The sequence below is a fragment of the Trachurus japonicus genome, chromosome 15, assembly GCF_045865225.1.
Source record: "Trachurus japonicus isolate A0001 chromosome 15, Traja_1.0".
In the NCBI taxonomy this organism is placed as follows: Eukaryota; Metazoa; Chordata; class Actinopteri; order Carangiformes; family Carangidae; genus Trachurus; species Trachurus japonicus.
Genome location: NC_140921.1, coordinates 28,048,512 through 28,075,036, shown reverse-complemented (window position 1 = coordinate 28,075,036; position 26,525 = coordinate 28,048,512). Strand labels below are relative to the sequence as shown.

At 43.1% G+C, this 26,525-nt stretch overlaps 1 protein-coding gene and 1 pseudogene across 2 annotated transcripts; one reads left to right on the top strand and one right to left on the bottom strand.

Moving 5' to 3' along the window:
* Positions 1 to 223: 223 nt before the first annotated feature.
* On the bottom strand, positions 224 to 26,525 carry kcnk18 (potassium channel, subfamily K, member 18). Its single transcript, XM_085800857.1, has 3 exons — positions 26,259 to 26,525; positions 25,729 to 25,875; positions 224 to 1,425 (listed from the first exon to the last, which is right to left on the bottom strand). Exons 1-3 carry the CDS (start codon positions 26,485 to 26,487, stop codon positions 593 to 595), a joined length of 1,209 nt encoding a protein of 402 aa, XP_085656983.1. The 5' UTR covers positions 26,488 to 26,525; the 3' UTR covers positions 224 to 592.
* LOC146973877 (gamma-crystallin M2 pseudogene) lies at positions 5,368 to 5,999 on the top strand (annotated as a pseudogene). The gene has a single exon (XR_015037789.1). The product of XR_015037789.1 is annotated as a gamma-crystallin M2 pseudogene (transcript).

The window sequence follows — 26,525 nt, the reverse complement described above, 5'->3', positions numbered from 1 at the left end:
TACACTCACCTTTTCATGCACCCTCTCTCCTCTAACCATCACATTTAAAATAACATAATCAATATTATAGGATCATTCAAGACTATTCTTAGTAGTACTACTTGTAGTTGCAGTACTGCAATACTGTGATTCCATGACACTGTGACATTTACACTCAAGATTATCAATCTTATACTGATCCATGCTACAGTCTATAAAGTGAAGTTGAAAAAACAAACAAGCTGAACTTAAGCAGAATTTTATGGGGTTTTTCCGAGCAGGGAGTAAGAAATCCAGAGCAAACACAAAGCTGCTGTGTCCCTCATCTGTAGTACCTAAAGCAGTACAATTGCTGCAGAACAACCAGTCGTCATTACTTGGAAAGATGCTGTACTTATATGCAAAATTTGAAGTTCATCTTGATAGGAAACATTTTGAATATCTCCCTGTACTGGGCATAAGCACATGCACATTTTTCATTTTGCTCATGCTTGTAACTGAACAACCAGCACAAAGACAGCACAAGTTCTTACAGACTCCGTTCTGGGCCTGTTTCAAAGCCAGGACTGTGACTTATACACCTCTCAGAGATGGGCCAAACACGTCTAGTGACTTAGTCACTCTCGCTTTTGAAAGTCTCCACATTTCCCCTGCTGATGAACTTGATGAACTGGCGGTAGCAGCTTACTATTCGTGTCTGGCTCAGTTTAAAAGCCATGGACATGATGGCCATGCCACCAATGATGAAGAGTGAGGTCAGCATGAAGAATTTGGGGTGATTGGGCACAATGTCGCCAAAACCTATGGTGGTGAGCGTGATGAAGCAGAAGTAGAAGGGGTCAAACCCCTTGAATTCAGTTTCCCACCGTGGCAGAATCAAACCGAAAAAGAAAATGTAGGCAAACACAACGAAAAGGATCAACACAAAGGGAACATCCAGCATTTCCATTTTATTCCCTAACCCTGTGAAGTCCCATAAGGTGTGTTCTTTGGATGGTGGTGGCAGCCGGTCAAGCTGCGGGCAGGAGATGCTTCTGAGCAGTGGGCCCTTTCTGAGTAAATTCTCCCTGGCCAGAATCTTCTCGAAAATCTCCTTGTTGTTTTCGAGATGGATGGACTTGTGTCGTACGTCCGCCTGGCTGTGGATCACATGCCGGATGTCGAGGGGTTCACGGATTACAACCTCATGACTGAACACAAAGGTACCGTCGTCCAGGCCCCAGTGGTTGGGCTCCGCTGCCCTCTTACGGGCCCTCCACGGTGAGCGGGCGTAGGACATGAGGACTTTCCAGAGGGTGTGGATACGGACGTAGGCTCTGGTCATAAGTCTGGCAAGGAAGTCTCCCACATCAAGGATGACTAGAAGCATGAGAGGGATGCCCACCATGGCGTAGAAGACACACACCACCTTACCAGGCAGTGTAACTGGATAGATCTCCCCATACCCTGCAACAGCAATGGAGAAAAGATACACTTTAGTCACTATAGGATTTAAAGACCAATCAGCAGTCACATCAAAGTCTGCAGAACATACTCACATGAAATCAATTGACTATTACTTTGAATTTCATGAACCAGAATTGTGAAAAAAGAAAATAACCAGAAACCATTTTTAACCCAAGAATAAGACAAGGTGGTGATGGGATGGAAGTGACATCTGTGTTCATGTAGTATTACATGTGGACTCCCAGTTTAGAGAAGCAGCAGGAGCACCGGCACAGAAACCGATTGATGAGCTGCTTTAATGTTACATTATTATTATTTATACACTGTATATATAATTTTTGGGGGGCTTTTATGACTTTAGTGGATAGTATGAGACCGACAGGAAATGGGGAGGCAGAGAAAGGGGGAATGACATGCAGTCATGGTGTGTGATTTAAAACCGGGGCCGACTGCAGTGAGGACTGTAGACTCTACATATGGGACGCCTGCTCAACCTACTGCATCAAGGTAGTGATGTAATGTTATGTATTAGCATCTCATAACAATGAAGCATTGCTACATTGCCTGCAGATGAAGGAGTTAGCTAACTCTCAGTTAAAGACAAGGTAGGCTACTTCAGGCGTTACAGTTAGTGTAGGTTTCTTCCTGTGCTTTGTGCCAGTGTCTTGAGATAATGTGTATTATGATTTGGTGCTTTACAAATCAAAGTAAAATTGAATTGGTCATTAAATGGTGGTTTCTGGGTGAATTAATTATGTGTGACAGGAGTGAGCTTGCTAAAAAAACTTTACATGTGTTGTGTGTCAAGAGGTTACAAAGATTTTCCAAGCACATTTCCTTTAATTGAATTGTACAACCTATTAGCTGTATAACAGTCCAGGGCAACATGGCCTGCTACAACATTAAAGAATAAAGCAACAGTTTAACATTCAATTTAGACAACATCATCGGAGATGGATTTACTGGGATTTTATTGGATTTGCTAATGTAAATATTGTCTCCAGACCTCATTGTTTAAATGTCTTCCATGTCTGCAGTAATTACTTGAATTAATACCAGACATCCTCTGCACAAAACTGCATTATTTAATCACACATCCTGCCAGTTTGTTCACTCTCATTTTTATCCAGACATCAGTTGGATGACATCTTGTTTGCTTTGCTGTTTCCAGAATGAAATGTTCACAATATTTTGTCAGTTAATCGTGTAATTTCTACCTTTCTGGCATTTCACACAGCACAGCACAAACATTTGAAAATCAACCGCTCCACCTTCCTCCAAAGTCCCACCCACCTCTCCCTCCTGCCGCAACTCCACGTGCCCCCCTCCCTCCCCGCTGCATGCATTGGCATTGCAACGGTTAACAGAACAGGAAAGCGAGTGAAACGGGAACAACACAGTCAAACACAACACCAAAGTTTTAAACCGTATAAACGGACTCAGTGATGATGAGTTTTATAACAAACTGTTGCTACTGGAGACGCAGGAGAAGCAATTGTTACAGATTACAGTTCTCAACGAACCGGGCTAGCGGCCGGACCAGCGCCACCTGATGCGCTGGTTCAGGGCGAAAATAAATCTGGACTGCGGTCAACACCTCGCGACCGGGCCGAGTCGAGCCGCGACGGTCCGGAATTCAACCGGGTCCAGACGGGAACGTACCTACAGTATGTTCCCCGGGTCCTATGTTCCCCGATCGGGAATATAGGACCCTCTTTTTGAAAAAGGGTCCCATGTTCCCCGTTTTTCCCAAAAAGGGTCCCATGTTCCCCGTTTTTCGCAAAAAGGGTCCGATGTTCTCCGGTCGCAATACATAACCTACTGGGGAACAGGACCCAGTAGGACCAAATGATTTGATTTTAGCTGCAGATTCAGGTAACTCTGTCATTCTGGTACTTTTAGACCTGTCAGCCACCTTCGACACAGTCGACCACACAATCCTTTTACATCGCCTTGAGCAGTCCGTGGGCATTACAGGCTCCGCCCTTAGCTGGTTCAAGTCTTATCTGACCAATCTGACTTTTTCAGTGAAATCAGGTCACTTTTCCTCTCCCTCAGCCCCACTGACCCGTGGTGTCCCCCAAGGGTCCATTTTGGGCCCTGTTCTTTTTCTGTTGTATATGCTGCCATTAGGGGACGTTTTCAGGAAGCAAACGATCCCCTTCCACTGTTTTGCTGATGACGTCCAGATTTATTCTCCACTTAGCTCCTTAAGCAAGGACGCTTTGCAACCCCTACTTGACTGTCTGAGTGACGTCAAGTCTTGGATGAGCTCAAATTTTTTAAATCTCAATGAGTCCAAGACAGAGGTTATCTTGTTTGGAGGCAACACATCCCCAGATAGCTCCGCAGATTTCCTGAGTCCCTTGAACCCTAAAATTCAATCCACTGTTAAGAACCTTGGTGTAGTCTTCGACAGCCAATTTGTGCGCCACACCCCAACCAGAACCCTAAGGTCGTCTGACCAGCTACTCCTGGTGGTGCCAAAAACCAGACTTAAGTCTCGTGGTGACAGAGCCTTCGCAGCCGCCGCCCCCAGGCTCTGGAATAGCCTCCCCCTCCACATTCGGTCCTCCCAGTCCCTGGAGACTTTTAAATCGTCCCTAAAAACCCACCTTTTCCACCTGGCATATCATTCAGCCTGACTTTATGTTTACCCCGCGGGTTTTTCTCTCCTTTTATTTTTTTTTATCTGTTTCATGATTACCTGCACTGTTTGCCTTGTCGTACTTTGTTTTACATCTATTGTATTAGCTGCTATTGATGTTACTAACCTATTATTGTTGCTGCTGCACTAACTAAGTATTGTTGTTTTATTTAACTGTTTACCCTCCTATGTGCAGCACTTTGGTCGACTGCTGTCGTTTTAAACGTGCTATACAAATAAATGCTGACTTGACTGACTTGACTTGACCCGCTGTTACCGGGGAACATAGGACCTTTTTTTAAAACTGTTGCCGGTCGATGGACTCTCTCTACTTATCTGGACTCTCTCTATCTGGCCTGTCTAGCCTCTACCTGATCTTTTTGCTAAAATTAACCAACCCCTTTCTTCATTGCCTAAACCCAACCAATGGGACAATTCCACTTCTCACTCAGTCACAACTCAACTTCTCACTCAAATAGGCAAAAATATGCCAAGTCACAACTCAACTTCTAGGTATGGTTACAAAAATAGCATGTTCCCCGGGTCCTTTTGGGGAAAAGCGGGGAACACCTATGTTCCCCGGCCCGGACACAGCGGCCCCATACAAATTGGGGAGGGATGATCCTGTCCAGACCGTTGTGACCCACAGAGTAACAGTAGCCTAGCCTAGCCGTTAGCACTGGATACTTAGCTCACGTCGGGCATGTGGAGGCTTATATCTGGCGTTCATGAATGTTTCATTACCGCTGCCACCATGAAGTATTATCTGAGTGGACAATAAACACGCCAGAGAGCGGACTGAGGTTTACTGCCCCGTGCTCCAGCTGATCATAACATCGGTTAACGTACACATGTGACTACCTGTGTTTACGTATCACTCAGGGCTGCTCACTATTAAAGTTTGTAAGTTGATTTGGGCGTCATTCGGTCAAATATCCATAATAACCTTCAGCATATTGTAATTCAAAGTGTTATGAGAGGACATTGGGCCTCTGCGCCTTCTCTTGGCTCTGTATTTGACCTAGCAACACTGTGACGGTAGTGTTCCCGTGTTCAGCCAATCACAAGCCATTTTACAAAGCAGGTGTCCCATGTGCTGTTTTGTGTGTTCCTATTATATTGGCTAATTGACAAAAGCCTCTCTTTTTTAAGGCTGTAAATGTTGAAAACCTTCAGTCCTCAATGGGCTTCTATGGCATGTTGCTGGGTCAGGCTGTTTTCACAAAGGGGCCCTCTGCTTTTCAGGTATAAAAAGGAAGGTCTCCAGCAGGTAGACAAGCAGTTCAGCTCCAGCAGCAGTACCATCAACAGCAGCAGCAGCAGCAACAACACCTGGCAAACATGTCTGGCATGAACATGATGAGCAAGATCACCTTCTACGAGGAGAGGAACTTCCAGGGCCGCTCCTATGAGTGCATGAGCGACTGCCCCGACATGTCCTCCTACCTGAACCGCTGCCACTCCTGCAGGGTGGAGAGGGGCTGCTTCATGGTCTACGACCGCACCAACTTCATGGGAAACCAGTACTTCATGAGGAGGGGCGAGTACTCTGACTACATGAGCATGATGGGCATGAGCGACTGCATCAGGTCCTGCCGTATGATCCCCATGCACAGAGGCTCCTACAGGATGAGGATCTACGAGAGAGAGAACTTCATGGGCCAGATGTATGAGATGATGGAGGATTGCGACAACGTCATGGATCGCTACAGAATGTCCAACTGCATGTCCTGCAACGTGATGGATGGCAACTGGCTGATGTACGAGCAGCCCCACTTCAGAGGAAGGATGTGGTACATGAGGCCCGGAGAGTACAGGAACTTCAGCACCATGGGCATGAGCGGCATGAGGTTCATGAGCATGAGGCGCATCATGGATTCCTGCTACTAGACGACAACGCGGTGGTGATGCAGCAATTCGTTACAAAGCAACTCATCGCAGCAACATACACTGGATGCTGACTGCAGCAAATTGACGACAAAGATTGAAGACCACTGAACTGCACATACACATGTCTCTGACTGAGGTGTGGCTGTTAAAGAGAATGATGCCAGCCTCCTTAAGATCATACAAATAAAATCTACTTTGTTATAAAATAATATGTTGATGTTTGGACTTCTTCTCTTCCTCTTTTTCATTCTAATTATTTTACGATACATACACTAGGCCTATATCAGACATGAAACTCCGCGACCAGCTCCGGCTGCAGTTATTGGTCTTTTAAAAAACTGTTTATTTCCAAAAAAACTTCTTTCTAGTGTGTGTTGTGACTCTAGTCTCCTCTGCTCTCTGTGTCCTGCTACTGCTCTGGTGTGTCAGGTTGGGGGGAGAATGCAGACCGTCGATGAATCACAGGCTTTATTTTACCTCACAGAACACAGGAACAAAGGAAACTCACCATGGAACGAGGACAAACGACAGTGAACCGACAAGGACAAAGGGAGACACTGGTTAAATACATGAGGGAACGAGACACAGGTGGTGCAATTAACACAGGTGAGACACATGAGGTAATCAAGGGCAGGGAGCACACAGGAAGACAAGACAAGGACTTCAAAGTAAAACAGGAACTCAAGACACAAATCACGACAGAAACAGAACTTCAAAATAGTACAGGAACTAACTTAACTAAACAGGGGAATGAAAGAAACCAAGAGTCCAAAACAAGAAGCCAAACAAAAAACCGAGCCACTGCGTGGCGGCAAACTCAGGGCATGACACGGTGTCAGTTTTTTTTAAGCGTTCTTCCTGGTCGGGGTGGAGAGGAGGAGAGGAGTCCACAAAGTGTATATTAAGAATTTTCGGTCGCGGGGCGGTGCGTGGCGCAGTGGTTAAGGCGGCCACCCCATGTAGAGGCTACAGTCCTCAACGCAGGCGTCCCCGGTTCAAATCCCATGTCGGGCAGACCTTTCCTGCGTGGCATTCCCCCTCTCTCTCTGCTTCCCCCTTTCCTGTCTATCTCTACTGTGTGCTATCAAATAAAGGCAAAAACGCCAAAAAATATACTTAAAAAAAAAAAAAGAATGTTCAGTCGCTCGTCAAATCTTATTAATCGGACCGAATAATATTATTGGTCAGTCTTTTCTCAGAATTATATGAGAATGGAAAAATGATGAGTTTTTAACCCTGTTGGGTTTCTCTTACATTTTAATCATCAGATTATTAACGCATTTTTAGACAAAGAAATGCGCAAAAGTTCCAGAAAGGTAAGAATTGCTTTAATGAAAAAGACAGATAATTAAGAGGATCATGCATGCAATGTATGTCAGTGTCACAATGTACAGGCATTATTATCAATAAGAAACGCTACCTTTTCTTAAAGAACGTACCTGTACACATTGTAAAACACTGATTTGACCCAATCGTTTTTCAATGAAAGTTAGATTATCAATTTCACTTTTTCAAAGTAAGGAGACAGCACAGAGCAGAGTGGCCCTAACCTCTAACAACTTCTAATGAGCTTTTTGTGGTGAAGTAAATACCATTCTTCACTGACAGAGGCCAACGCTTCCTGTTGCTGCTGAGCCATTAGCCATTAGCTGGATTCTCTTAACCACTTATCATGTATATGAAAGGAGCAGACCGACTAATGTATCACAAGGCTCCTTCATGTTAAAGGAAAACCAAGCTCCACGTAGTGGAGATCAAAGAGAAAACACATTTTTCAACACTTGCACTGTTTGAAACAAAACTATGTGAAATACAATCTTTCACGCCTACAGCTGTTTTACCACCACTGTTAATTAGTCAGGAGCAGGTTTTCACACATCATAACACATAACACATCTGGGTAATACCAGGTGTAAACAGGATGTTAGAGTCCAGATTATAGTTGCAGCTGAATGGCAGTGGGTGTTGGTTATTTTGGGATTGCTCCAATGAGTTAAATACAGGAGAACATCCTGACAATGTCAAACAAAATGCCTCTTCGAATAAACTGTGAATGGGGCTCGGCCCCACAGAGACTGACGCACAGCGGTCAGTTGTCTGTCGGAGGCCTGTCAGTCCTTTGCTATTCCAGCCATCCACAAACAGCTGCCATCTGATCATGAGACACAGCAGAAACAAAAGGCAGTGTCAACTTTTTTTTTTTAGGATCCAGGCTCGTTAGTCTGTGTGTGTCTGCACAGTGTGTGTGTGTGTGTGGGGGGGGGGGGATTCCCACTGACCTGTCATCAACTGCCACCATCTTATCCTGTGTCACTATGCAAGATACTGCAGAATCTAAAGACTATATTTCCACAAAAATGGTCTATGCACTATTATTTATCAGACAAATCTGCCCATATGTAGAACCATCCCAGACAAAGGTTTATATAAAGTTTGAATGGATTTCACTGCTGCAAACTCTGAATGGGTTCAAACAGCAAAACTGCTTGTTTTATTTATTTTATTTTATTTTATTTTAATGTTTATTTTGCAGGGACGATACATACAACATTGCCACAAAGAATGAAAAATGCGATGCATACAAGACGTCTAGCTTCAGCTAATTTGCAGTCTTTGTCCCTGGTCAGGCTAAAGAAGGATAAAAGATACTGAATACCGTTACAATAAGTGCAATAATACAAATACAGTGAATAATACAGTGAATAGTTATCATGAATAAATAAACACAGCTACAAAATTTACATTAAGAAATTGCACAAATTAAATACATTAAACATTAGTAGAATGCTGTATTGACAGTGACTTGAGAGAAGTTAATGTTCACATTTCTGCTGCTGCTTAAGCCAATGTTTAGCTTTAGCACTAAACATCTTTAATTCTGTTTGGGATTTGATATCTGGTGGTAAAGAATTCCATAGGTGTGTACCCAGCACTGAAAGGGATGATTGACCGAATGTTGTCCTGCATCTTCGAATTTTACAGTTAATCACTGCTCATGTTTTGTTCATCATGCTAAATGCATACAAGCACACAGCTGACATACATACTATACTGCCTGAACACATCCTGCATACACACACAGTTGAAGGACTGAGACTGAGATGCTGCTTATACTGTGGACACAATGACTAAAACAGACCAAGTACATCCAGTCTGGGTTTTTCTGTGAATTTAAATTTTTGTCTAACGTCACCAGTCTCAGTTCTGTTCCAATTCAATCTTCACATCCACCCAAGAACAGATCAAATATATAGGCAGTGTTCTCCCTCCAGCCGGTTTATCGTTTTTTTGCTTTGTGTGGACGTGGGACAGCTGAGTATCCCAGAATGCAGCCTAGCTCTCTGCAAATCACCAATGTGTCTGTGTCTGCAGTGTTTTGACAAATGAAATGTAAATATTTGGAACATGACATGAAACCTAATATTTGTTGCTGTTCATTAGAATGATGAAGCTTAAAATACATGATTTGCTGGAGTGTTCAACAACAATACTGTCTCTGAGAGCTTAAATAAACCAACACATATCAATAAAAAATAAATATATAGAAATAAAATTGAACAGAGGTAGTGGTCCATGTAAGATTTTGTTTTGAGTTGGATCTTTAAAGAGATACTTCACCCAAAATAATGAATTCACCAATTTTCTACACTGTCATGCCAAGGAAGGGTTTGGAGAACTCTCAGAGTCTTCAAAACGCTTTTGAAGTTCCAGGGGGGGTCCGGCTGGCAACGGATTTTCATATAATGGCGGCGGATAGAGCTCAATTTTGAATCATCCACTACGGAACATCCAAATACCTCCATACTGCTCGTCCGTACTGACCCAAGTGTCCTGAAGCCACCACATGAAAAAGTTGTTCGAAAAAAATACATTTGATTTCTGTTTTTAGCCTTGTTGTCCAATTCCACAAGCGTTTGATGACTCCGAAAGTTCTCCAAACTTCCTTGACATGACGGTGATTAGATTTTGGGTGAAGTATCCCTTTAATATAGATTGCAGATGAAAAAATACATTGGCTGTATATGGACCATGTATCTTGCTGCACTTCATGTTTTATCTGTTTGAGGAGACGTGAGTTCGCATTGATTACAATACAGTCAGGTACAGGTGTGTTGAATCTGTGATGGACGGAGCTGATGATATCAGGAAGTATACTGCTGTTCCAAATGCAATTAGCCCGAGAGATTAGCTCTGGGAGTCTGAACTTCTGAGTTCATCATGTGAAGTTTGAACTCTTAAAGGAGTCTAGACATGTTCTAAATTTAGAAACACATCCCTATTTACAAATCTGGAAGGCAGACATCAACATGGGTGTGAATGGCTGCTTGCCCATTCATTGATTCATAATCAGTTTTAGGTTTACTGATGCTGTACAGTTAAATGGTAGAATTCCACTCACCATCATGAACTGATATCAGATAGATATGGAATCAGTATCAGACCCCAAAACCCAGAGTTGTATGCATTTAACTCATATCTGTACTATTTATGTGCAGCTGGTGAACACTTGTGAAATGTTTTGTCCAGCCGCACACATCAGGTTTTGCTGCTAGAAAAGTCCTACCCAACCACTATTCATCAGTAAGCACTTGGTTAACTCCAGATCAAGTCCCAACTTGGCCTGCTGTCTGATTTGGTGGAAGGCTACAGTGAACATGGCTGCAGGGGTCATCATCATTGGCTGGTAGTCAAGTGAGACCCAGCCGCGGCGCTACTATTGGGCCCATTTTAGGCTGGGCCCACCCATAGGCGTCATTTACGCTGGGGACATGTCCCCACCACTTTTTGTCAAGAACAATGTTGTCCCCACCACAAAATGAACTTAACATCATCCTAATCAAGAATGACGTTGATAAACTATGACAAAATAGGCAGCTGAAACAGTGTGCACGGCGCAGAGCTTCTGCCGGAGTCAACTCGCAACAATGTAACTTCGATTAACTGCCCGGAGCGGGCGCTGCGCGCATCCTTGCAGGCGCTTGGTCGCACAGGGAGCAGCTTCATGCTCTCTCCTCGCCGGTAAAACATCGACCACTCGTCTGCACTCGGTTTTCCACACACACAGGTCTGTCCCTAGCTCTGTATGTATGGATGTGTGTGTGTATAATAGACGGACGGCAACAACTTCATTAGTAATCATTTTATTTTGAAAATTGACCGGATTCTCTCGCCTTTTTCTGTGCCCGACTTCCTATCTGGTACGAGCTGGTCTATCCAGCTTGACAGACGGCGCTCACGGCTCGCGTGAAAAATAGAACTGAAGCGCGTGCTTAATGTTTGGGTGCAAAGTCACTGTTAACAAAATCAACACAATCTGTCCCTTCAAAATAAAGTTTGTAACGTGTCTGTTTGGAGCAGCTGCTGACAGTGACAGTTCCTCATCACTAAACCTGAGCCACCATCAGATCCTCCCTCGCTCACGTCGTGACGACGGGACAAAGTCTTTTGGACATAGCCTATATTGTAGGCTATATTCTGTGTTTTTCCTCTCGTTAACCGTCTCATTTCAATTTTTGCACCAGCACCCGCTGTTTCTCTCGCGCTGGATGCGCATATAAATGTTATAAAAAAAAAAAAAGGAAAAAACACAGATGCGCAAATTGAAATGACCTAGGCTACTGTAGTGTAGACCAGGGGTCGGCAACAGGCGGCCCGCGGGCCATATGTGGCCCGCCGGACATTCCAATGTGGCCCGCGACTGAGTTCTAATAGTTTAAGTACTGTGTGGCTGTTTTCGAAACCGCATACTACCGTACTGCCTACTACATACTAGGGGTGTCACGATTTCGATTTTTTATCGAAATCGATCGAAATTACGTCACGATCTCGAGCATCGAAGTCAAAGAGAGGATCGACGATTTTTTTTAATTTTACCGGCGGTGTCAGCTGATGTGCACGTCTGCAGCAACCCAAACAAATGCACATGTTGACTGGCTCTATTCCAGCCACATGATTGGTTCAGTGCAGCGGAACTCTCAATATCATTGGCTATTTGCCAAAACATGGATGAATGAAACCTACCGACCACGTCTCATATTTCTATCGAAGAAAAGTTATTTCACAATTTCTACCGTTTTATCACCCAGCCCTGGTGGGCTACTGTCCCCCTCCTACCTGGGAAACAGGAGGGAGACGCAGCTCTAACAACACAACACCGACCAGCACTGAGAGCCGCATGTTGCAGAGACGTTATAAGATTAAAAATAAAAATAAAAAACTCGCAAATAATAAGCCGACGAAAAGGTGCAACTTGCCACTTTTTGTCGATGTATTATTTGCGGGGGCTTTCGGGGGATCTGGTGACGGTGGAGGACCGGGACTGATTGACTGTGGGCCACCGCCAGTCTGATCAGGACCTGATCATCAGGTCCATCGCAGCGCTGTAGCTGCAGCTGCAGCGCTGCCCCGCTGTCTGTCACATGACTTTCCGTATCAGCGCAATCTCGTTTACATTACATTAAGCCGACATCAGGAGAATAATGAGACACGACGGTAAATTAATGAAAATAAAATTATGATAATGTACAGATATAAATATATTTGTTTCAAAACCTTGGGGGCAATTTTGGCCCCTGGATCATGATTTTTGGGGGCATGTTACCTTTATATTGTAAAGAAATTATTTAAATGTGACCATTAGTGCCTAATGTGATACATTATGGAAATTGCATCACTTATGTATCCCATCTTTTGAAATAAGATTTACTGTACAAAATTTGATGAATAAAACCAATGATCGTAGACTAGACTAGTCTGAAAATAGCATAGGCATCTGTGCTGTAAGAAAAAGAAAAAAAATCGAGAATCGAATCGAATCATGACCCTAAAATCGAAAATCAAATCGAATCGAGGATTTGGAGAATCGTGACACCCCTACTACATACTGCATTATATGTACTGTATACTGCATACTGAATGTGGGATTTGTTGTAAAAAAAGTAATTTGACACAGTGTTGAGATGTTATACTGCCCCCTACTGACGGCGTTTGTAAGTGTTTTCCTGTTCTGAATAAAAAACACGTGAGACAACAAGAGGTTATGGGCCCAGAGCGTCGCAGGTAAAGAACTATACTTATTTTTTTCCTTTTTTTTTGACATGTCGTGATATAAACAGTGTTGTGGGATTCACAATGGAAGATAAGCTGTTTATTGACAAGCTGAGCGGACCAGAGAACTGGGCAACATGGAAATTTCAGATGGAGCACTTGCTGAAGGCAAAAGGACTGTGGGGCATGGTAATGGAAACGGATGTGCTAGCAGCAGGAGCTAATGCTACTACACAAGCTGAGTTTCAACGACGGAAAGAAAAGGCATTCTCCGTTTTGGTGCTAAATGTAAGTACACCCCAGCTGTACCTGATAACAAGCTGTCAGACTCCAAAAGAAGCGTGGGATACGCTCAGAGGACATTTTGAGAGAGACACTCTTGCAAATAAACTGTTCCTAAAGAAAAAATACTTAAGATGTGAAATGAAGGAAGGAGAAAGTTTAACTGAACATTTAAAACGAATGAAGGAACTGACCGACAAGCTTGGAGCAATAGAGCTCCGGGAGCTGACGTCACGGTGACGTCACGCAGCCCCGAAACTGACAGCGACGCCATTTTGGCAGGAATCAGCAGATTTTCGTAGCGTAGATACAGGGGAGAGCCGGGTGCGGAATGAGAATAACAAAGCGATTTTCTCCGAGCCCATACAAGTTTTACATGTATAACTTTGTCAGCATGTTAGTATGATCCTTAACAGAACTGCTGAACATATTGAGGTACGTCTACTTTGACGAGTTACGTTCAAGAACCAGCCGTTTTCAGTGACAGAAAAAATTCACTCCGGGCGTAATTTTTTCGATCGATCAGCAGTGTTTTACCGTTTCAGGTGTCATAGTGTTATGATGGCTAGACGGATAAAATTAGTCCTCAAAACACACCCTAAAGCTTGACATGTCAGGGTTTTAGGTTTAAGTGTCGGGAGTCACTGTGGGGAGTAACAGCTGTCATTTCATCCTCTGCACATTGACAATGAACCTGCTGTTCACTCTGTCGGTACTGCGATCACACTGTGTGTGTGTTAAACAGATTAATTTAAAACACACAACGTAACGTAAACAATGTGATGTACATGTAGATAGTGCGGTGGAGGAGGGCAGACGTGGATCGGTGGACCGGGAGAACAGCTGCATAACATTTAGGCAGTAAAATGGAAGGTTTTAAGCCGTCTGTTCACATGATCTCACTTTAATTCCAACACATTGGACTTAATATAGGCTATATAAAAACTAAATAGATTAAATATTACCGACCCTTATAATGCCCCCGGGGTGCTTTTCAAAAGTATCTCCGGCCGCCGGCGGACGTCCCAGACCTGCAGTATGCGGACACAGCTAGGCTAAGTTACCTGATCAACTTTGCATCGCGCTGCTGCTTTTGCATACACAAGCCTGGAGGGTTACACATGGACGCAGTCTGGCTTTGTGATGAACGTCCAGCTGTGGAATCTACCAGCAAAAACCTGCTGTATCCTCACTAGAAGGGTAAGTGTTGTATCATCCCAGTTAATGCAGTGTAGCATGGCTAACGTTAGCTCGTAGCTGTCCGGGGTGCTATCGGGGTGCCGCGGGAGCTCTCCCGGTGCGGGGGGTAAAATCAGCCGACGGGCGGCGCTGCACGTGCGGCGGTGCGCTGCGACCGGCTTTGGGTCAGCTTGGAAAGGCTGGAGGCGAAGGAGACTCACATCTTTTATGTGTTTGCCTCTTTCTTTTCTTTTTGTCACCGTCTTTCCTGCTTGTGTCATTTTGTGGAGCACAAAGAGCATAAAGCTGGCTTGTGTATGCTTGTAGAGTAGTTGATCAGGTAGCTGTGTCCAGATAGCCTACTGCAGGTCTAGGACGTCCTGTTAGGCAAAAATATTTTTGAAAAGCACCCCGGGGGCATTATAAGGGTCGGTAATATTTAATCCATTTAGTTTTTTTTATATTAAGTCCAATGTGTTGGAATTAAAGAGAGATCATGTGAACTCAGACGGCTTCGGCGCTTACAGTCAATGCTTCCGCACTGGTCAGTTTCCTGCCAAAATGGCCGCTCGAACGCTGGAGGTCACGTGGGGTCCGGAGCTCTATTGGTGCTATAATTGAAGAGGAAGACCAGATTGTAACTCTCCTGGGTAGTTTGCCATCAAGCTATGCTACAATTGTCACTGCATTAGAAACAAAGATGGACAATTTGACACTGCAGTTTGTTCAGCAAGCATTAATAAATGAAGAACAAAAGAAAGTGCAAGCAGATGATAATGGAGCTGCATCGGGTGGTGCATCAGCCATGTCAACGCAAGTTCGTGGAGATATGCAGCCTAATTCTAAGGCAGTCGGACCTGAGAGATCAAGCTCATGGAGATGTTATAAATGTGGAAAAGAAGGTCATATAAAGCGTGACTGTCCAAGAGGAAAAAAGAAAAATCAATTCCACAAGGCCAAAAGCATGATGTGTGAGGATACTGAAGAGTCATCTGAGAGTGCTTTTGTAGTGAAAGAGACTAATTCAGGATGAGATGTCACAACAGGGCTCAGTGGTTGATTGACTCTGGAGCATCAAAGACATGACTTGCTATAAGAATGTCTTCAAGACTACCAAACAGTTTTCAGAACCACAGTCTGTAAAAACCCCTTGGTGATGGTAGAGTGATTAGTAGTGGGTGGACTGCACTCGGACTTGGTAACATCAAACTCAGAATGACATTCAAAGTCAGTGATGTAAGTAAAAATGTCACAATGTATGATGTGCTGTATGTTCCCAAGTTATCGGAAATCTTTTCTCAGTGGGAGCTGCTACAAGAAAAGGAAATACAGTTGCAGTTCAAGAAGTCTCGCTTGATACATCCGTGGGAAAGATGGAACTCTCCATGGGATGGGAACACAAAGATCTGATGGGACTATATCAGCTGGACGTCGAGGGAAGTTTGCCTGTGTGTCATGGTGCATCAAGTGCATCAGTAACAGCCGCTGTGGCATCAGCGCCTGGGTCACACAGCAAATTAAAGGAACTCAAAAATCTGGTAAATGGAGTGGATTTTACTGCAGAGAAAGAAGCTACTTCTGTGAAGCCTGTGTGGAGGGCAAGCTGTCAAGAAAACCACACAAGCTAGTGGGAGAGATTCGCTCCAAACGTAAGTTGCAGTTGATTCATAGTGATGTCTGTGGGTCCATGCAGACTGAGTCAATAGGTGGAGCAAAGTACTTTGTGACTTTTATTGATGGGACTATTCCAGATGTTGCAAAGTCTACTTACCTGAAACAAAAAAGTGAGGTTCTTAGCAAATTCAAGGAGTTTGAAAAACATTCTCAAATGAGTGTGGACAGAAAGTCACAAGGCTGAGAACAGACAATGGTGGAGATACACATCCCAGTGAATTTCAAGATACTTGAAAGCTCAAGGTATCCATCATGAGAAGACTGTACCCTCATACACCTCAGCAAAAAATGGTGTTGCTGAAAGAAAAAACAGAACACTGATTGAAGCAGCCAGAAGCATTGCTGTCTCATGCTAAGTTGCCAAAAATGTTACTGGGCAGAGGCTGTAGCAACTTGCAGCATATATACAGAACAGGTTGCCACATCTGTTCTGAAGAAAAAATGACACCATACCAGAGATGGTAGTGGCAAAAAGCCGGACATGAGTCACATGAGAGTATTTGGTTGTGTTGCTTATGCACATGTTCCAGACACAGAAAGAAGAAACTGGACAAGAAAGCTGTGTGAAACTATCGTTCATGGGATATGCAAGCAATGCAAAAGGCTACCGTCTCTTAGATGAAGAAAAAAGGAGGATTCTCATTCGTGGAGACGTCTCGTCTTCAATGAATCTGACTTCGGTTGGAAACAAGAAGTGGATAGTATTCAGTTCAGAGAAGGAAAATATCCATCAATACTGATGAACGGGAAAACACCATCTGACGAGACCACTGTCAGTGAATAGGCTAGAGAAAGCAGCAGAATCAGGAAGCCTCCAAAGAGATATGATATGGATGAGTTTTGCTGACTAAGTAACTGTTGATCATATTGCTAATGTGTGTTGTGTTACAGAGCCAAGCACACTGAAAGAGGCGCATTGATGGAGTCCCAATGCAAAGGAAATGGCAGGAAGCGGCTGAACCTGGAAGATGAGTCACTGCTAGAAAATGAAACGTGGGGACTTAGTGGATTTACCAAAGGATCGCAAAGCAATAGGATCGAGGTGGGGTGTTCAAAGTCAAGCATCACAGTGACGTACGAGTGGAGAGACACAAGTGTAGACTCGTTGCTAAAGGCTACTCACAGATGTATGGTGTGACTATGATGAAACATTTTCACCTGTGGTACGATTCAGCTCGATTAGTACATTGCTGTCTTTTGCTGTCCAGAATAATCTACATGTACACCAGATGGACGTTTAGTAACTGCATTCCTAAAAAGGACATTAGAGAGGAAGAAAATCTACATGGAGCAACCAGAGGGATACATCAAACCAGGACAGGAACATCTTGTGTGCAAACTGAAGAAGTCAATATATGGGACTGAAACAGTCTCCTCGCTGTTGGAGCAAGGCTTTCACAGAGTTCATGAAAGACATTGACTTTAAACAGAGCACATTTCAGACCCATGTGTGTTTGTGAGAGCTCGACAGGAGCTAGAGATTCTAGCTGTGTATGTTGATGATCTGATTTTGATTACAGAATCAACAGAAAGCATGGGATGAGCTGAAACAAGCTCTCAAAAGACGCTACAAGATTGAAGGACATGGGGGAAAACTGTCTTTATATCCTGGGCATATCTGTTGTTCAAGACAGAGCAAAGAAGTGTGTCTTTTTGCATCAGAAGCATTACATTGAAAACCATTCTCCAGAAGTTATGGAATGAACAATGCTAATCCCATTGCAATCCCCCTGCCAGATGCAAATGTAAAGTTAAGAAAAGATGATGGTGTCAGTAAACCTGTGAACCCAAGTACTTATCAGTCCATGGTAGGTAGTTTGTTGTATGCAGCAATGGGCCACACGACCAGACATAGCACAAGCAGTGAGTGTTGTGTCAAAGTTCAATGCAAATCCAAACACTGCACATCTGACGGCTGTGAAAAGAATTCTTCGATACTTGAAGGGAACAGTGAATCCTTGCCTCAAGTATGAGCAGTCAGAGTCAGGAACTTTGATTGGTTTCTCAGATGCTGATTGGGCTGGTGATCAGGTATGACCGTTTTGTCGCTCAACAACTGGAAATATGTTTTTCCTGAGTGGAGGAGCAGTGAGTTGGTTCAGCAAGAAACAAGCAAACAGTCGCACTGTCAACAGCAGAAGCCGAGTATATTGCACTCAGCCAAGGAGCTCAAGAAGGTACCTGGCTGAAGCGATTACTGACTGAACTTGGTAATGAATGATTCGCCTACAATGATCCTGGAGGACAATCAAGGAAGCCATTTGCAATCGCAAAGAATCCAGTCATTCATTCAAGAACTAAAACACATAGACATTCGCTACACATTAACATTCGTGAATGTGTGCAGAATGGGCAATACAAAGTACAGTACAGTATTGTCCAAACAGTTGATATGAAGGCAGATATCTTGACCAAGCCACTTACAAGACAAAGGTTTGAGTACCTTAGAAAAGAGATCGGGCTTAACCCTGTTTAAATCTGTGTAATATGCTTACTGTACTGTCATTGTTCAATATGTTATATGTTGTGAAAACAGTACACAAGGTAACAGAGAATAAGAGACAAAAGTAATAAGAAAGAAAAATTATATAAGTTTGAAATGATTTATTATTTATGACATTATTGTGAGCAATGATCTTAGTTATGGGGAAATTGCTTAAGTGCTTAAATGCTAGTGTAAAATTAAGTGGGAGTGTTGTAAAAAAAGTAATTTGACACAGTGTTGAGATGTTATACTGCCCCCTACTGACGGCGTTTGTAACCCCCCCCCCCCCCCCCCCCCCCCCGCTCCCCGCCCGTTTTCCTGTTCTGAATAAAAAACACGTGAGACAACAAGAGGATTCAGTATACTACTTCAGCAGACCGACGCCGTTATCACCGCAGTATGCAGTATACGAGTTTCCCAGAATGCATTTCACGGCAACCGGTAGCAGTTGCCTGTTAAAACAGGCTAAAAGCTGTTTATTTTCTCGCTCTAGCGCTGTTTTTATGTAAACTTTATTAAGTTTTTTAATATTTTTTTCATGCGAGAAAAAGTAAAACTGTTAAGACTCCAATATACGGCCAGTTTATCCAAATGACGGCTGTTTAGAAAAGTTTGCTCCGATGTTTTTCGGAGAAGTGAAGCTCGCAGCGACCGGGACATCACAGAGGCAGCAGCCGGGTCTGCAGAGATGCTCGGAAGGCCAGCACTACGACGTCATTCCGGAGGAGAAAACGGTCGCTAATTAAACTTACCCGCAGGTTTTTAAAAGGTTTACCACGGCTGGTTAAAATTTATTTTCAGGAGATAAATGTTGGACCCCCCCCCCCCCCCACCAACCCCCCCCTCCCCCCCCCACCCCCCCCCCCCCCTTTCTCATTGATGAAATCTCAATTGTGGCAGTAGCATTAGTTTGTTTGAATGTAAAGTGAAGCTTCCTGTGTGTAAGCAGCGCTGGCTCGGGGCTCTGGAGCCTAACGTTACGTACAGAAATCACCACATTTACAAAAAATAAATAAATATTTTACAATGAACCGATCAGTCTGCATTAAGTTTTATTTTATTAAACTATAGTTACGGTACACGGCTACACTACCGTCTTTGGTTACGCTCTGGTTACGTTAGGACGTCAGGGGAGCATTGCATTGTGGGATACAGTACGCGATGTAGACTGGTCAGATGCATACTGGAGATATTTTCCGAATCAGTACGACATCCGGGAACTTTTCGCATACTGCAGATTTTGCTTTTGTTCGCATACTGCATACTGCACAACTAAGGGCTTCTTTTTTTTCCCTTTTTTTTTTGCGAAGAATTAATTTAAAAAATAATGCTGTGCGCCAGCTGCGTCAGGGCTCGCTTCGCTGCGCCCCCCTGAGTTGCGCCAGCAAAATAGGGCCCCTGCTGTGTAGCTTCATTTATCGACTCTTGGAGTCAAACAATTTAGTTTTGTTTTATTATTGTAATTTTTCTTCCTGTAAATAGGGTAGGCATTAATAAGCTTTGCTTCTGCCTTTGCCCTTTCGCCCATATTGATTATGAAATGTTGACTTGTTTGTGTATGTTAATGTTTTGTGGAATGGACGAATAAATCAATCAATCAAATGCCCTTGCAGCTGTTGTCAAGGCAGATTTTGAAAATGGTCAAAATGTCAGAAATTCTGTTACCTAAACAAAAATCTGTTAATACATAAATTGCCTCTTGACAGCATGGAAATGTTGGTGATTTGTTTTTAACTCTAAGTGTTTTGCTTCATAAGAGAAAATCTGATGTTTAAAAATGTCACTCTACATTGACTGCAGTTGTTCCCATGAGAGCAGAATTCAACATGTTCTCAAAATTTCAGTTTTTGAGAAAAAAACTTCTGATATTTACCAAACTTCATCAACCATAACTCCAAAATATTGTAAATTTTTTTCAGGAAGATTGAAAATGTATTTTGCAAGAATTTTATAGTATATGTTTACAATGGTGTTTACAGTCATACGTTTTCATGCACTGTAGGCTCAATCTTTGATAAATCAAAAATCCGAGAAACAAGTTTTGTGGAGGACAGTCTGGAGATGCTCTGTAGCAAGTTTGGTGACAATTGAGCAAAAATTGTGGGAGAAGATAGGTTTAATAAGTTTTACAGTTTTTGAAAAAAGCTGAGTGATGGACTTCATCATTTGTAATGAGTTTAAGTGGACAAAAGTTTCAGCAGTATCGGGGCTACCGTTTGGTGAAAGTTTCAAAACTGCAGCATTTACCGTTGGTTTGGTAGGAGTTTTTAAAGTTTTTAAATTTAAACGCTTATTGTCCTTGGAGTTGAGTAAATCTGGCATGCAGGGCTGGACTGGCCATCTGGCATACCGGGCAATGCCCGGTGGGCCGATGCACATATTTGGGCAGGCCCAGTACTGTCATAATTTTTTTTTTTTTTAAAGAAAAAAAAAAGGATATAGTTTTTTATCGACCGCAACGGTATCTGAGACACTAAACGTGGCCCATTGGTTGATTTTCTTGAAGGACATTGGGCTAGTCCAATGAAATCTCTCAGCTCTCGTTGGCCCCTCCCCTCCCTCTTGATCATTTGTCTGTGCTGTGGATCACCACCGCCCTCCCACCCCCCAGCAGCCACAGGTGTTGCTACGCCGGGAGACGAGCGAGGAGGACCCGACTATGATGAGCAAGTGGAGGCAAGTAACATTAGCCTGGGGCTGGCTTGGCTACACTTTTGAGACATGTCCAAAACAAAGCAAAAAACGTTTTTACATTGAATGTGATAACTAACTGCATACTGGTGAATGCAGCTGCCGCTAATGCTAACGTAGCTCCACAGGGATTGAAGCAGTTATTTTTCTAACATGTGACAACATATTAGCCCATTAGTTGAAGGGCTGTGAGTCATCCATCATATCTGAGACCTTCATCTTGACTGTGTGAGTTTATGCAACTTGTTTTGTCTCAGATTTTAAAAAAGAAAGAAAAAAAGGTTTGATTATGATTACTGGTATATCCTTGTTGAAGCATTAGAGATGATGATTTTAAATTCAAACATCTGCATATCTTAGGCCTTAGGCCTCTTTTGAGACTTTTAAGTCATCCTTCATGACAGATAAATTTAGGTGTCACCACGTCACAAAAAGGCTACTTGGCTACATATACAGTACTTGTCAGTACACAAATACTGAGTACAAGTTCTGTTTGCTGTTTCTTGCAGGTCACAAATTTGGTGAGAGTGGAGCTGGCTGGCTGCGGACGAGGAAGTAGGGCAATACATACTTGTGCACATACACATATGAGAATGCATATCTATTTAGACCTGTAATTCTTAGACTTTTTTTCCCCAATTCTCTATGGTTTCATAATGACTGAGTCACCTTTTAATAAGTTCCATCTCTAATGCTGCTACTGTCTGTAATATGTTTCTATTTAGATTATTTGTCAGGATATTTTGTTATTATTGTCCCTGTTTGTCCTTATCTCCCTGTCCCAATTAGTAGAGGTAGCGCCCACCTCTAGTCATGACATAATTTCTGTTGTGATTTGACACTGAATAAAGATGTATTGATTGATCAATTTTAGTCCTTGAGTTCATAGCTACACGCTTTATTTGTTAACTGCTATCAAGGAATATGACTCTCCTTTGTAGTATGCGTTAGAGAAGACGCCGCAAGAATTGTGGACTTCTACGCTGTGTGATAATGTAGTGGGCTGGTCTGGACAGAAAATGCCCGGGCTGAATTTTTGTCCCAGTCCAGCCCTGCTGGCATGGGGTTGGACATTTCTGTAAAGTTTGGTTAGTTTTTGCCCTTGGGAAGTAGGACTTCCTCGGAAGAAGAAAGAAAGAAAGAATTCCTAGGAATACAATAGTGTGACCCTAAAAAGCATCTCATGATATGGGACCACTATGGGGCCCTCGGCTGGGCCAGAGTATTAGAGTGAGAAACACCAGGGGCCAAATATATGAAACTTTGTGTACATAAAGGTGCAGAAATCTGTGTGCGCACAAAACAGGAAACATGCATAGCTACACAGTCTTCCCGTCAGATGTATAAAACCCCACGTACGTATTTTCCTACGTGTTTTTTTCTCATACATCTCAATCATCCTGAAATTGTGCGCACGTGCATGAGTCCTTTGACCATGCCCACGATTCACCATTCCAACACACCCCCAGTTGCCTGTCTTGCGTATAAAAGGCTGGGATTTAATTTGAGGAGTGTAACGCCGCATTATGTAATAATGACGCATTATGTAATAATGTAATAAATCTTCACGTCATTATGTAATAACGCCGCATTTTGTAATAATCTGCCGCATTTTGTAATAAAAATCTTGAACGCAATATGTAATAAACTTTGCCGCATTTTGTAATAAGTTGTTACATTTTACATCACTTATTACATATTGCGGGTGTTACACTTTTTTATGAAAAAAATGTAATAATTTTGTGCATTATGTAATAAACCACCAAAATGGATGTCTTAATTAGAAAAAAAAGACATTAGGACCATCAGAATAACACTGACTTTAAGCATACCAGCATGCATGAATCATAAATATGAATTAATTTCTAAAACCAGTAGGACGGTCAAATCTAACTATCTATCTATCTATCTATCCCACTGACTCCCCGCTCGAGCACGGCTGAACCTGGCCGGCTTGAGCTCACTTCACGGGCGCGAGCCTGCTGCAGCCGCCGCTGCTGCTGACAGCAGAGAGAGGGAGGGAAAAAAGTAAATTTCGCTTTGGTTAGGTTCAGGCAATGAAGAAAGGAGTTGGTTAAGTTTAGTAAAAACACCAGGTAGAGGCTAGACAGGCTGGAAGCATAATGAGCGATATATGTTATTAATATGGAGTGCTTGTTTTGCACATGATCCGTTTGATCCCAGAAAGGAAAAAAGGATCAATGCGCAGCCTCTGTTTCCTTTCTGATTGCGTCCGTCTGTCTGTTCGGAGTGGGAGAGAGAGACAGAGAACCCAATCCACCTGTCTGTAATGTAAGTTTGATTTGATATGAGTGTCAAGGTTTAATTACGGACACTAATGAGCGCGCAGCAGTGCGTAAAAGTCGTGCGTAATGACAGCTCCTCGTTGGTGAAACATAATAAACTGCACCTCTTCTTCCACGTGTGTCTTATTGACAGGTGGAACCCATATGAATAATAATATAAATGCATAGTGAACGGTAAAAATGTAGAGTTTGACTAATAACTAGTCCCCCCCCCCCCAGCTTGCCCCAGCTGCGGCTCCGGGGGCGGTGATCCCAGCCGCCCCTGCCGCTGCTGGAGCAGAGCTGGACCCGGCCTGGAGCTCCAGTCGGACCGTGGTCCATGTCATCCCTCCACAGACGAACATGACCCGGGCGTATTATTGTCGGTGGGCAAGGGGGGAGGGAGAGACGCGGAGCGGTTACCATCCGCGTGGGACCCGCTGTCGGAGGAGACCGCTCTGCTCAGCGGGGAGGAGGAGCAGCGTGTATTATTGTTAATGTTTTTTCTAATTAAGACATCCATTTTGGTGGTTTATTACATAATGCACCAAATTATTACAGTTTTTTCATAAAAAAGTGTAACACCCGCAATATGTAATAAGTGATGTAAAATGTAACAACTTATTACAAAATGCGGCAAAGTTTATTACATATTGCGTTCAAGATTTTTATTACAAAATGCGGCAGATTATTACAAAATGCGGCGTTATTACATAATGACGTGAAGATTTATTACATTATTACATAATGCGTCATTATTACATAATGCGGCGTTACAAGGAGAAATAGCGGAAGCAAGAAAGAAACTGTTGAACAAGAAGCGCCATTTCACTGATTGTGAAATAGAAGTCGTGGTTGAAGAAAATATATATTATTTTTATTATATTATTTAAAACCAAGGTGAATTGCTGGGTGCAGTCAGAGCCGGCTCAAGCCTCCATGGGGCCCTAAGCAAAATTTGATTTTGGGCCCCTCTATTTTGATTGTTGATCATTCACACACATACTATAAACTCATTGCAGCTCTGGCTGTGTTGTTTACATTATCTTATTGTCAGTTGTTTATTGTCAATAAAAGGAACAGACAACATTTGCTTCACATAAAAAAGCACATTTAGTACTGACTGATGTTCCTATATATGTGTAATGACAAGAATGGCTGGAGTGTATGAAACTAATGATTTAAAATCTTTTGGCCTTGACCAGCCTTTCAAAGGGTTAGGTTGCTTCCTCGGCTTCACCATGAGCCTCTTCCAGGCCACACTTTCTTCTTCCGCCACCTCTGCCCTATTCTCATCTGTATCTTGATAGCTGTACTTTCAGAATAGGAGGCTCCGACATGCTTGTGCTTTACACTGCTCAATAATCAGAACAGACATGTCCTGGGATTTTCAGCTTTCTATGATTATATTGTCAGCCTATAGCCAACCCTTTATTCTACAACATCTGATCTATCTGATGATACAAGTCAGGGTCCTGAAATGTGTGTTTCTCTTACACTCACACAGACACACACCTGTGTTGCTATGCCGTCTCTCCCTCTCTCCCACATCCTCTTCAAGTAAAATTGAAACAGTTCACATCAAAGTGATACATGACTTACACACAGCTCAATGTCTAGGCTACATGAACAATGACACGTAGCCAACCACCAACCAACTAGAATTCACGACACAGCTGTTCTTGCAACTCGCAACATCACAATAATCTGAAACGATGTGAAGACGGGAGACTATGCATGGCCTGAAGCATGCGTACCAGTAGGCCTACGCACATTCTCACCGCCCGTAGATTTTTATACATGAGGAAAAGTACGTGGAAAGTGGCGTACACACACATTTCATGTGTACGCATGGTTTCTACATTTGGCCCCAGGTCCCCTCACAAGAATATGGCTGACTGCTACACACTCACAAACCCTCAGTGATACATAGCAAGCATTTTCACTGACTGGCACCATCAGTGCATGGAGCTGAGCACACAGTTTAAACCAAACCACAAGTAACAGACCACAATAGAGCAATATAAAAAAAAAGGAGCAGGAGGAGCAGGAAATCAATAAAGACACATTCACTTAAGGTGGGGGGGGGGGTTACTGGATGAATGATAATCCCTCTGACTCACCAATAGTTGTGAACACAGTGCAGCAGAAGAACATGGAGCCAAAGAAATCCCACCTGTCAGGTCTCTGGAGCCAGATGGACTTGAATTTGTCCCTCATCTCAATCTTCACCTGCTCCAGTATGTGTTGGTGCGTACAGGACGCATTATCTGGAAAAACAGAGGGAGAGTTGCTGCATGACCTAAGGTTAAAGGTAATGATCCATTAATGTAACACATGGGCTTAGTTATATTTTCTTGTGTTCAGACAATGAAATCAAGAATGATGTTACCTGCTTGACAGTTTCGACTGTGACTCCAGTCTTCCTCATTTCCTCCTTTCATTGTCTGAACACAAGAAAATATAACTAATATATTTGAGAAGACAAAATGAACATAATTAATCTAACACATGGGCTTGTTATACGACTAATAGGCTGAGGTCCAAACTGGTCTCCAGTGTTGGCTCAAGAGAAAATCCATGACAAGTCCATTCACGCCAACATCAATAAACCATGACAGATTTACTTCAACACATATTTGTGAACATTTACCAGAGAGGTTCTGGACTGTGTTGACGATCCGACCCAAGAACTCCTGGTACTCCGGCTGGGTGGTGGACTCGTTCCTTCCCTCCACGTACTGGAACATGAGCGCTCCCAGCGCCGCGTAGCCGACCAGAGACAGACACAGCAGAAGGTGCGGAATCAGCCTCCAGAGACGCCCCGCGCATTTTCTGCTCTCGCCTTTGGCGCTTATTCCTCTCTTCAATGCCAGTGACATCTTCTCCCTCTTTGTCCTTCTTCTCCTGCCTCCTCTTC

What these genes read in the sequence shown, in the direction of transcription:
- kcnk18 (XM_085800857.1), bottom strand. Translation starts at nt 26,487, where the DNA reads ATGTCACTGGCATTGAAGAGAGGAATAAGCGCCAAAGGCGAGAGCAGA. An exon ending in CACAGTCCAGAACCTCTCTG is followed by an intron (nt 25,876 to 26,258) that starts GTAAATGTTCAC and finishes CTGTTTTTCCAG; the next exon opens with ATAATGCGTCCTGTACGCAC. An exon ending in CACTGTGTTCACAACTATTG is followed by an intron (nt 1,426 to 25,728) that starts GTGAGTCAGAGG and finishes TTGCTGTTGCAG; the next exon opens with GGTATGGGGAGATCTATCCA.